Source organism: Pteropus alecto, unplaced genomic scaffold (genome assembly GCF_000325575.1).
Source record: "Pteropus alecto unplaced genomic scaffold, ASM32557v1 scaffold61, whole genome shotgun sequence".
Taxonomy (NCBI): domain Eukaryota; kingdom Metazoa; phylum Chordata; class Mammalia; order Chiroptera; family Pteropodidae; genus Pteropus; species Pteropus alecto.
This window is the reverse complement of record NW_006434835.1, coordinates 4,358,431-4,370,024: the sequence shown is the minus strand read 5'-3', so window position 1 is coordinate 4,370,024 and position 11,594 is coordinate 4,358,431. Positions and strand designations below refer to the sequence as shown.

Below are 11,594 nucleotides of genomic sequence, written 5' to 3'. Positions count from 1 at the left end.
TGGGCAGGGGGCGGGGGGGCGGACAGCAGCGCGGAAGAACCCAGGATTCCTGCAATCCCCAACTTCTAAAAACCACACGATGGTAAAGTGTTTCATTAAGCCATCGACGAAAAATGAAAGCACCTTTTCAAGTGTATCACACCTCCTAGAATCCAAGGTTAGAAGGTACTTGCTGGCCTCAGCTAGACCGGGCACCCTGACGTCAATCAATCTCCCCAAGATGAGTCGGAAGCACCCCAGCCGGCCTTTACCTAGGGCAGCAGGTTCCTGACCCCCAGCAAATGGAATTGAAGGCCCTGGGAACAGCCCAATAAGGGGTGGTGTGACAAACCAGGTATGGTTCAAGGCCCTTGACTTTTCTTCTGACAAGTTCCAGATGGCGCTGGGGCCGCTGGCCCAGACGGCACTTCGCAACGAACCTCCGCTCCAGGGCGCTGCTTCTCAGCCTTACCCTGACCACTCATGCCCCGGGGAGCTCATGAAAATGAAGGTCCTGGTTCAGTGGGCCTAGGGGAGAAGGGCCCGGGAGGCTGCATTTCTAGGGGACTCAGGTGATTCCACCTGAGGGCAAGGATAAGGCCCCCAGGGGTGCAAATGAAACAAACTACGTCCGAACCAGAATCTGGAACGTACAGGCACTGATGCGGTTTGCCAAGCTTTAGATTTTAAGGGATGATTAATAAACAGTTGAAAATTCCCACAGAAAGGGAACACACTCAAAGAAGCCAGGACCTTGAATTTACCGATATAAATTTGCTGACAACTCTCCCCGGAGAGGCGGGGCTTGGCTCTGGGCTGAGCACATGGCCCGCAGGAGGCGACAGCCCGCACAGCCCTCTAAGCTCACAGCCCAGCCACGGCTCCTGCCCCTGGCGCCTGGAAATAGGCTCGAGTCTCTCTGGGATCCTAAAAGCCCTCCCTTTTTCCACTTTCTCCTTCTGTTACCAACCTCTCCTGGAATAGGGAACACCTGCTGGCCCTCCTCCTTCACCTGGCGGCCCTGCTCCCGCTCCTGCACCCTGTCTTCTGCCTTGACGGCAGAGCTGGGGAAAAGTCACCGCGGCCCCCTGACCCCCGGAGCCGACAGTCTGTCCTTGGGGCTTCTCCTCTGCTGCTGGGGTGCAGCTGGCCCTCCGCCCTCCACCACATCCTCGACTCCGGCCTGTCCACACAGTATCTCTCAGGTTTGGCAAGACGTTTTTAAAAGCCGAGGTCCCCTGCATCATGGGGGTTGTCCTGTTAATAGCCAGCCACTGAGAAGATACATGATGACAAATGAAAAACCAAACTTGCAAACAGTTATCTTACAACAGCAGGCCCCCCACGCACTCGATGGGTGTTCAAGATACGTGCAGGACACGTGGTGGCCATCCAGCTGTGTGCCAGGGACCTGAAGACACCTCTTCACAGCCATAGGACTCCCTGCCCCCACCCCCCAGGGACCCAGGACCCCAGGCAGGGAGGAAGTCACTGCCCCGCCCTGGGCCACACCCTCAGGGCTCACGGCATTTGCACAGTGACCATCAGCACAAAGTTCATTCTCACAGAAGGGGTTGGGTGCCCCTGGCCAGAAGAGAGCTGGCGGCACTCACTACCCCAGGTAGCACCAGGGCGTGGCCCAGCAGGTCATCGGCCACCCTTCTGGGCGGCCCTCCTCCCCACCCAGGGCCTGTCCCACCCTGTCCTCTCCCCCTATGGCTTTTCCCACTCTTCCTAACCTCCGGAAATCAGTGTGCCACGTGGGTTACAATGAGGGGGCACTGCCTCCCTCACCTTTAAAAAAAAAAGAAATAGTATCAAAACACACATTTCACACACACCATATGGCTGTGCTGCCACGGAACACGGGGCTCTGACACTGGCCTCATCGCCTCTAATTTGGTCAAACACAAGATGTGCTTTCATTTCAGTCGAGGGTTTGTGAGGGTAGGAGGAGGCTTACGGTGTCGAAGTCTTGTGAATCTAAGACAAAGAGTTTCCAACCACATATTAGACCGAATTAAAGTATCGGTGGCAGAGGTTTCTAGGTGCCCCAAGCAGCCGTCAGCAGGCCCATCCGTGAGTTCTAGCTCCCTGGAGCGGCGGTCCCCAGGCTTCGTGGCAACAGGGACCGGTGCTCCGATGAGAATCTAATGCCTGATGATGATCTGAGTGGAGCTGAGGCGGTGACGCTTGTGCTGGGGAGCGGCTGCAGACACAGAGGACGTTTCGCTCCCTCAGCCGGGGGTCGGGGACCCCTGCCCTAGAGAAGCCCAGCCCTCAGTCCTCCTCACTAGAATCTTACTTTGCACACAAGTCCAACAAGCCAAGTCATCTCGTTCTCCAGCTCAGGGTGCTGGAGACAGGCGCCGACAGCAGCAAAAAAAAATGGCAACTGGTAAGGAAAAGTGTCAGAATATAAAAAGCAGATATCGGAAATGCAGAGGGAGACCGTCTGCCACCAAACGAGGGGCAGACAGTCCCATAACCACGTACACACCACCGGGGTGTCTCTAGATTTCAGCACGATTCATTAATTTATGCCCAAAAGCGTGGCAAGTCTTCCTCCCCAAAAGATGAAATTATGACCAGTGCCTAGTTTAATTAAAAAAAAAAAAAGTAATACATTTTCAATAAAAGAAGATAACGAACGTTCGTGGACGCGCCGAGGGTGAAGACAGGTGGTAGAAAGGTCTCGATATTAAGCCATGAGATAAGCTCTATCAGTGTGGAGAATCAGCTCGGACCAAGACGGCCGCTGCTGCCGTCTACCAGTGCGGCACGTGGCAGTGCCCCCTGCCAGGCTCTGCACTCAGAATACGGTCAAGGCCACAAGCCCCACTCACCCCAGCAGAACAGAACCTGCCTAGCTCTTTACTCCGAGGCAACAGTGTCTTCTACCTCCGATCATTTGTCTTTAAAAACTATGCATGACTTATGTGCATGTAGGATGGTGGAACGTTCAAGTTCCTCTTTCAATACGAGTGAAGTGAAATTCCTCAGCCCTGGGGCTGCTCGCAGATCGCAGTGGACGCCCATCCTGCCTCGGCACCCACTGGCCCGAGTCACCTAGAACAGGCTCTGTAGGCTGAGAGCACACGTTTTACTCAGAGCCAGAGACTCCATATCTGTACCCAACCTTTCAGAAACGTGTCCTCCTTTAATGTGGCCGTTCATTAAAAAGCCACTTCTCAGCACTGCCGTGCCCTGGGAAAATTCTTCCAGGAAGCTCACCTCCATTTGGCAAGAGGAAAGGAACCCGAGAAACCAGGCTGACTCCGTGGCCGGTTTAACTTCACACGTGTTACGTTTTTGGAGCTGCCTCGTTCCCCACTTTATCCCGCATAACCGCAGAGAAAATTCATAGACTTCCTGAAGGTGAGGATCTCACCCCTCAGTAACAAAATCTCACTCTATATTAAGTTGGTCTTTCTTCGGAGACGTTTCAACTGCTTTATAAACATCTTTCACACCACAAAACAGGTAGGTGGTAGTATTCTTCCTGGATGAGAGGCAGAATCAAGAAACTTAGCCATACGGAACCAAAAGGTTTTTTAAATGTCTAGGGAAAAGCAAGGCTTCAAAAATAAAAGATAGGACAGATGTGACCAAAAACAGGAATAAGAATGGTATACAAAACACCAAAAAAAGAGACTTCTCCTATAATCGGCTCACTCAGCAACGGCGTCTTACAAGCGGCCACTTGGCGTTGACGGCCGTACGGCCTGAATGCCAACACCGGCCTGGAGAACCAGGCCTGGTCAAAGCCAGTGTGGGCACAAATAAGAGAGTTTCTCTCTTTTTATCTTTGCCGGGAAACAGGATCGACAATCCTAACTCCATAAAGTCAAAGCTGAAACTGAAGCCGTGCACCTGGCCCTTAGGAAGTTACTTCTCACGATGACACTAACATGTCACCCGGGGGCTGGGTTATTAACTCACAAATCACCCATCCCACTGTGGCTTTTCTCTAAGTGCTGGCCCCGTGGGACAGGCCAGGTTTCCGCATCCTCGGTTTACGAGGAGGCACTGGGGCCATCGGGCTGACTTGCGGCCGCCCAGCCGCCCAGGCTGCAACTCTCTCCCTGCTGTGCCTTTCCCGAATTGCCTGCCCTTCTGTTCAGTCTCCCCACCGCCACCCCCCCCCCCAAAAAAAGTTTAAATACCACAGCAAAAAGAGCATGGGTCTGGAGTTTAAGACCTAGATCTGACTCCCCACTCCGTCCCTCGTTAGCCAAGGACCTGGTAAGATGAAGGTCATGCAAGCTACCTCGGCGCAGCTGCTGGGGGCTGGGTGAGCTGGCAGGAGCTCGAACACCCTCGCTGTCGAGCCCAGTGCCCGCAGCTCTGGGTGCTCGCTGAATGGTGGCCACTGACAACTCACACGCTGCAGGGGGAGGCAGAGCAAGCAGGCAGGCAGGGACTTCGGGAGTGCTCCCGGTGGCAAAGCTGTGGGGTGGCAGGCATGTGCCGTCACACTGCCCAGGCCTCGCCTTGCTTCGGTTTTGCAGAAAATCAAGAAAAGGGGCTGCTTTTCTTGCACTGTGCAGCTGTGCACGGTGAGTGAGTGCAAGCCCGATGGTTCAGGATTCCAGTGTGGAGCTGCAGGTGGGCCCCTCTACACCTAGAGAGGCACATCCAAAGGCTGGCGAGGATGCAGCCACCCTCCAGAGAGATTAGCTCTTTAAACCCCCCAGAGCCTCAGTTACCTCATCTGTAAAGTGGGGATAACACTGACTTACCCATGGGAGTAGAGGATTAAGCGAGCTAAGATGTGTGAAGCAACTGGCTGTATTCTGCACACATAGCCAGGTATGGCATCATCACCCCCATTTTTCAGCTGAGATCAGCTGAATGAAGATAAGACAGCCAAGTGCCTAGGGTGGGGGACAGACCTGGCCTCCTGCCTCGGCGTCCCCTGTTGGCGTCTGGGGCGACTGCTCTCCGGGCCTCCTGCTCAGGCGCCCTGCTGGGGCTTCCGAGCCTCCTCCTGGGGCCCGCCCCGCTCCCTCCTGCCTGGAGCCTGTTTCCTGACTTGCACAGTTCCTTTCTGGGCTTCCTTCCTCATTTTGCCAAAGCGCATCCTTTAGGAGTTGCAGAGAAATGATGCGTGGGAGCTAAACTTTTCGGGCCTTACACGTCTGACAGTCTCTCTGGTGCTCAGCTGGCTGGGTGTAGCTCAGGGTAGAATGATGCTGCCCAGGGGTTTGGCATCACGGCTCCAGCCTTAGTTTCTAGTGTTTCTGCAGAGAATTCCACTGTGGTTCTCAATGCGCCGTGTGCATTCGGGAGGCGTTCAAGACCTTGGCGTTTCACGGGACGCCTTGGGTGGGCCCTTCTCCCTACCGTGCTGGGCACTCGGAAGTCTTTTGACCTGGGATGTGGATCCTCGAGCCTGAGACACCGGCGGCCCTGCTGCTTCTCCGCGTCCTCCTCCGCTGCTCTCTTCTCTTTCTGAAACGCCTGTCAGTTGGATGCTGGGCCTTGAGGATTAACCCTCGTCGGGCCTTTTACCCATTTCCTACTTTCTTGTCTTTCTGACCTACTTTGAGAGGTTTCCTCTACTCCGAACCTTCTCACAGGAGTTTTAATCTCATACTTTCTTATATTCATTGTCTTCTTCGCCCCCTTTTCTTTAACCACGGGCTGCATTCCCCTTTCCTTCTGGATACGATGTCTATTCTGAGTTCCCTAAGGAATGACAAGTGTTTCTTTAGAGTTTTCTCCTGCTCTTTCACTGGTGCTGTGTCCTTTCCTTGTTTACTTTGGTCCCTTTCACTCTGGAGGCTGTTCATTCATATTTAAGAGTTGGGCACTCAGGAGCTGGCTGGCAGCTCTGTGTGCACGGAAGGGGCTGGGAGACCAGGGGCAGGCTGTTTCACTAGAAGATCCCACACGTCAGCATCTACGGTGCTCTTCCGTGGGATCATTTGGTGTCTCCGGTTGAAAAAAAAAGCAAAAGCTCCAGTCTGGCTCAGTGGTGATATCCAAACCAGCACATGTGCCAGCCCCCCCAAAAAAAGGCTGAAAGGGCCCAGGGCTGAAAGGGCCCAGGGCTCACGGCTCAGCGTGCGTGCCATCGGCCTGTTTAGGCCAGACACAGACGGTGACGAACTCAATAAAAGCCCCAAGAGATTTCAAATTAACCCAAGTGAAAAACTTAAACACAGTAACGGCTTTTTATTTTTACCGTTTCCAACTGGGATATTTCACAAGTGAAGAGGCCCCGGGGGAGAGGCCGGGCCTTGTGACCCGGTTCTCCCCTCTCCTGCCGCGAACTCAAGTATTTGTTCCCCCGTTTCCGCCATCCAAGGCCAGACTTACAAACCCGCCACCATGTCCATGAGGAGAATGAGGAGCTATTTTGCCCCCACTTGTTATGAGCTTGCTGACCAGGGAAATAAAGAAGGCGCTGTTGTTTGCGGCCCGCACAGAAAGCATTACTGAGTTCTTGACCCGAATCTGGTTGTCCATGACCTTTCAGAGAAGCCGGGGGAGAAAAACAGGGAAAGAATGCTGGGACGATCCCAGCGTCCAGCCCTCTCATGGGAGAAACCACCCGAGCGGGTCACGAGCCCTCTCAGGCTGCCCACTTCTCCAGAATTCCGTTCCCCCCCCGAGGACGAGGCGGGCACAGAGCTGCCAAGCCCCAAAGGAGCTCCATTCGCCCACGTCCCCAAACACCTACCGCAGGGAGGAAGTACAACTCCGTATTCCCGCTGGCTTAAAAAGTCGGACGTTTTTTAGGCTCTGCATTTGGGAGAATAAAAGGCCTTTACATAGCCACAGTAATTTCCGCGCTTTGATTGTAGGTTACCTTGCTGTGTAAGATAGGTCTGAAACGTGTGTATTAAATATTATAAGTTTCAATGCCGACTGTAATTATCAGAAACAGACTACTGTACACAGTTTAGAAACTTAAAAAATGAAGTCAGAGGCCCTTAAGAAGATGAATGCTTTACCCATTCCGTCCCGCAGCGGTGCATGTTTAAAATGCCGAGGTGAATCTAAAAAGTCTCGTGTTCCAAAGTGACCTGATGTGTACAGAAAGCGCAATGCCCTTCGGTACCACGTGAGGTATGAAGTTCACTCCCGCTCTATCAAATGGACCTTAACTGCCCTCTTCTGAGCTACAACCGCCGGCCTTTCCCGCGCGGGCCGGGGGAGGCGCGTGGATGCGCAGGGCACTCACCAGGTTTTTGAAAAGCGCCGTCAACTCCTTCGTGAGCACCGAGACCTTCAGGAACGCGCTCCCTAAGTCCGGGTCACCTCTGCACACGCAGCTGTCGCCGAGCTTCTCCAGGGCCTGGGCGTACTGCTCCTCGTTCTCCACGTGTGCTGTGAGGGCAAGACGCACACGGTCAGCGCGGCGGCCTCGCCCACCCCTCCCGCCAGCTTCCGCCCGCCCACGAATAAGGGCCACGGCCGCAGCATGAAAGCCTGAGGAAATTCGAGCTGCACCAGGAGCAGCAGTAACTCTGCCGTCATGACAGTGTGGCCCACTGTGCTGGCAACAGGTCCCGAAGCAGGAGGAGCAGGAGAGAGCGAGCCTGCACGAGTCCCGCAGTCCCGGCTCACCGGATGAGACCGCTCAGGGTACCCCGACGCCTCCCTGACCTCCCTCGGACTCCTCCTTGGCCTATATCAGCGGTCCCACGCTTTGTGGCAGCAGGGACCGGGGCTCCTATGAGCATCTAACGCCTGATGGTCCGAGGCGGAGCTGAGGCGGCGATGCTGGCGCTGGGCAGCGGCTGCAAACGCAGACGGAGCTTTGCTCACTCGCCCGCCGCTCACGTCCTGCTGTGTGGCCCGGGTCCTCACAGGCCACAGACGGGGGTTGGGGACCTGTGGCCTGCATGACAGAGGCGGCGATGCTGGCGCTGGGCAGCGGCTGCAAATGCAGACGAGCTTCGCTCACTCGCCCGCCGCTCACGTCCTGCTGTGAGGCCTGGGTCCTCACAGGCCACAGACAGTACCAGTCCACTGCTGGGGGTTGGGGACCTGTGGCCTGCATGACGGCAGGAGTCACCACCTGAGTGACAGCTCAGCACTCCCCCAGAAGCTCAGCAAGAGGTTCCTGTTCCTGTCTGGTGTGAAACTCACGACTAAGCCCGAGCCTCACACCATCTCCTTTCGACATTGGAAGAGCCTGGTCTTCCAGGCACAGGCCAGGGCAGCAAAGGTCAGCTGAGTGCCTCCGTGCCTCTACTCATGACGCATCCTCTGCCTGGGGGCCCTGTCATCCCTGACCCCTGTGTATCCCACGGACTCAGCCCTCCTCCAGGAAGCCCTCCTTGACTCCGCCTATGCTGGGCGCCTGGCTGCGGCAGCTTCCTGGCCTTACACTTAGCACATCGCATTGGAATTGTCTGGTGGGCGTGTTCCCCGATACGCTGGATGTGTTTAGAGGACAGGGTCTAGGCTTTATTCATCTCTGTGCCTGAAACATATGTTGTTTGAAGAAAAGCAAACCCTGGTCACTGATCTGATGGTCTCTTACTACCATGAGGCCTCAAAGCAGCACCCAAAAGAGTAAAAACCTGGATTCTGGGTGTCCGGCTCAGTGGTTCCCAACTCCTGCCAGAGTCCCGTCTCAGATCTCTGATTCAGAAATGGGGTGGGGCGGTGGGGCGGGGGCACAGGTAATCGTGGTCACTTCATGGTTGACTGTCACCCCCTAACTTCCAGGTCAGGCCTTTTTGAACAAACCTAGGCGGTCTATAAGACGACGACTTCTGTTTGCATGGGATACCCGGTGTCCGTTTTCTCATCGTTTCAATTGGAAACACAATACGACCACTTTACAGAAACAAAAGGGCAGGCAGACATGTAGTGTAAATTTGTACGTGAACTCTACTGAAGCCCTCGGGGAAATAAAACCACTGTCAGCCAAGGACGCGGCCTGGGCTGGCCTGACAGCTGGGGCAAAGGAGGGGAACATTCGCAGAGGGCAAGCCTTGACCCGGAGCCAGATCCCTACGACCCACAACGAGTCTGCCACCCGTCAGGTCAAGGAGGCGCCTTGCCCTTGACTTCCGGTGGCATTTGGAGGTATTAGGGAATTCTTAAGTGGACCTAACAAGCACAAGAGAAAATTAATTTCACTGCTCAAGCCCTTTTCCCCTCCTGCCCTTTTTTTTGACATTCCGGAAAAGGACCTGAGAGTTCTGCATAAATTAGCTGCATTTCTGAGACCGCAGTCAGCAAACGAGCTAAGACAGCAACACACATAGGTCCTGTGCGGCCGAGCGGCCGAGCCCTTAGACGATGTGGGTTCCAGTCCCACGGCTCCCAGTGAACACGTGCGGCCTTAGTAAGTCATTCGCTCTCACCGGGGCTGTGTCTCAGCCACATGAAGGCTAAAACCTGCTGTGAGATGGTCACAAGGTTAAGGTAAGAATCGAAGAACAGGATAAGTAAGGATCGCAGTTCAAACACACTCGGCACAACCCCAACAGCCAACGGCACAGATGTCACTTATATGCACAGACGACTTGTGTTTTTTCTATACTTCACAACCACTCTATATGACACGTGTTACTTCTCATGATGCTGGAAGGAAACTAGGGCTCAAAGACCAAATAACGTGTGCCAGGACACAGCCAGAAAGTGGCCGAGCCGGGTTCAGACCCTCGTCAGTCTGACCCAAAGCCCATCCTTCGCTCTGCTACACTGGAGTTTGCTCCGTCACTAAAAATAGCTCACCTCGCCAAAACCAAAAGTGCCCAAGCTTTAGATTTCTACAGTTCCATTTCAGAAGGAGATCATTTGTGCCTTCTAGTTCGCTCTACTTGTAATTCTGCTTGTGGTCAGCAGCGGAGGACAGTTCCTTCCAAACCACAAGCTATTTTCACTATTTCAAAATTGGTGGTCACGATGTGGGCAATGCCTGTGTGGTCTTGGAAGGGAGCGACAGCCACAGGCAGACGTCTGGTGATGTCACTCCACTGGGTGAGAGACACAGAAATGCAGAGGCCACGCTGGCCCTGGGGGCCGTGTGGCACCCTCAAATCGGTGCCTGGACCCTCGAAAGGCAGGGGAGGGAATCCGCTTTTGGTAACTGCTTCTTCCGTGGCCTTTAAGCCTTTTGTTCAACTTAACCTTATATCACCATGAGGTGTGATCATCATCCCTATTACCTTTTGAATGAAGTGGAGTGGGAGGGGTTCTATGATTTGCCCTAGATCTCACGGCCAGTAAGAGGTGGGCCAGGGGCCAAACCCACCGTCTGTTCCCTACGAAAGCTGCCTCCCAGCCCCTGGTCCCCCGTGGGAGAGGAACCTGCCTGCTCTTCACCAACGGCCGACCGACCTGGCACAGACAGCAAGGCCTCGCTTCACGTTCCAGCGCCAAGGAGCACGAACAAACTTCCTATCATCGCTCCTTCTGGGCTTCTCAACTGACCACCTGGTGTAGGTATGGGGGGTGGGGGAGTCGGGTGTGTGTGTGTGTGCGTGTGTGCGTGTGTGTTTTAAAGTTCTTTCCCTTATAAATCTTTAGAATGTGTTGATTCCAGCAACCGCGCTGGTGACCAGGAGTGTTGTGGCTGGCTGGCGTCGTCACCATCACCGTGACCCCGTGTCCTTATGTATACGGTGTTCCGATGCACTGCCATCAGCACTTTCCAATGCTTAAGCTCTCCCAGCTTAGCTCAGTGGGCACCTCTTCGCGGTGACCTAGGGTGGCGTTCTGAACACGAATCTCTCTTCCTGCAAATCGGTTTGAAGCTTCTTGATAAAGACCACAGCCCTGAGTCTCTCGGGTCTTCTCGTGACATCCAGCATGGTGCCCACCGTAAGAACAGTTGACCCTCCCCGAAGACACATTAACTGACCGACCGGCTGCTCCAGATCGCCTAAAGTTTGAGATTTTCCTACTAGAGAACAGAAAGTGGTTGGGTGCCTTTATTTTTCTTTTGCCAAAAACAAATTTAAAATAGGAACTTAAAATAAATAGCTTGGGAATAAAGTTTCTGGAAAGAACCCAAACTGGGCTATCAGCTTTTATTTACAGAATTGTGAAAGCTGTTCTTCTAAAAAGAGCTCACTCTCTCTCCCACCTCCCCCTTGTTCAAATACATCTTTAACTCTGGTTCTCATTAATGATCCAGACCTGAGAATCTGCTGTGGGAGGGACTTAGGAAAATGAGAATCTGAGTCACCGAGACCACAGAGAAGACCCTATCTCTTCTCAGTTCTAACCCAGCTGACCTCCCACGTCCATACCTCACGGCACGAAAGTCCTGCTTCCACCAATCCACTCAAGAGGATGAAATGAGAGACTGTCACGGAAAAACCTGTTATGAAGCCAGCGTGCACGTGCTGAGTTGAGAGGTAAGGGATGGGTTTTGCTGTGAGCTTTTTAGTTTACTCGACTCAGTTATTTAAAAAAAATTGATATCAAGGAGAAAAGCCCACCGCATGGAGTTCAAGCGAAAATCACTTGATCCAAAAAGGACGAGAAGTGACAACAGGCCACAGCACAGAAGGGCAGCAAGCCACTGACTGGCCAAAGGACACGAGGGTCCCACAGCCGATTCGCCTCTGACCACCTTCATTTTCACCTCAGATGTGTCACTCGTTACGTCCAGCCCTGCAGCAAAGTGGCAGCGTGCG

The 11,594-nt window shown here is 53.9% G+C and overlaps 1 protein-coding gene and 1 long non-coding RNA gene across 2 annotated transcripts in view; both read right to left on the bottom strand.

Annotated features, from left to right (window-relative positions):
* The window catches only part of ASAP2 (ArfGAP with SH3 domain, ankyrin repeat and PH domain 2), a 93,732-nt gene that overhangs the window by 70,468 nt on the left and 11,670 nt on the right, over nucleotides 1-11,594 (bottom strand). Inside the window, exon 3 of the mRNA XM_025045790.1 lies at nucleotides 7,172-7,317. Coding sequence (XP_024901558.1) covers nucleotides 7,172-7,317 — 146 coding nt within the window. The remainder of the gene's footprint in view (nucleotides 1-7,171; nucleotides 7,318-11,594) is intronic.
* Nucleotides 7,332-11,548, bottom strand: LOC112478497. Its single transcript, XR_003045872.1, has 2 exons — nucleotides 7,981-11,548; nucleotides 7,332-7,824 (listed from the first exon to the last, which is right to left on the bottom strand). It is a non-coding gene; the product is annotated as an uncharacterized LOC112478497 (long non-coding RNA).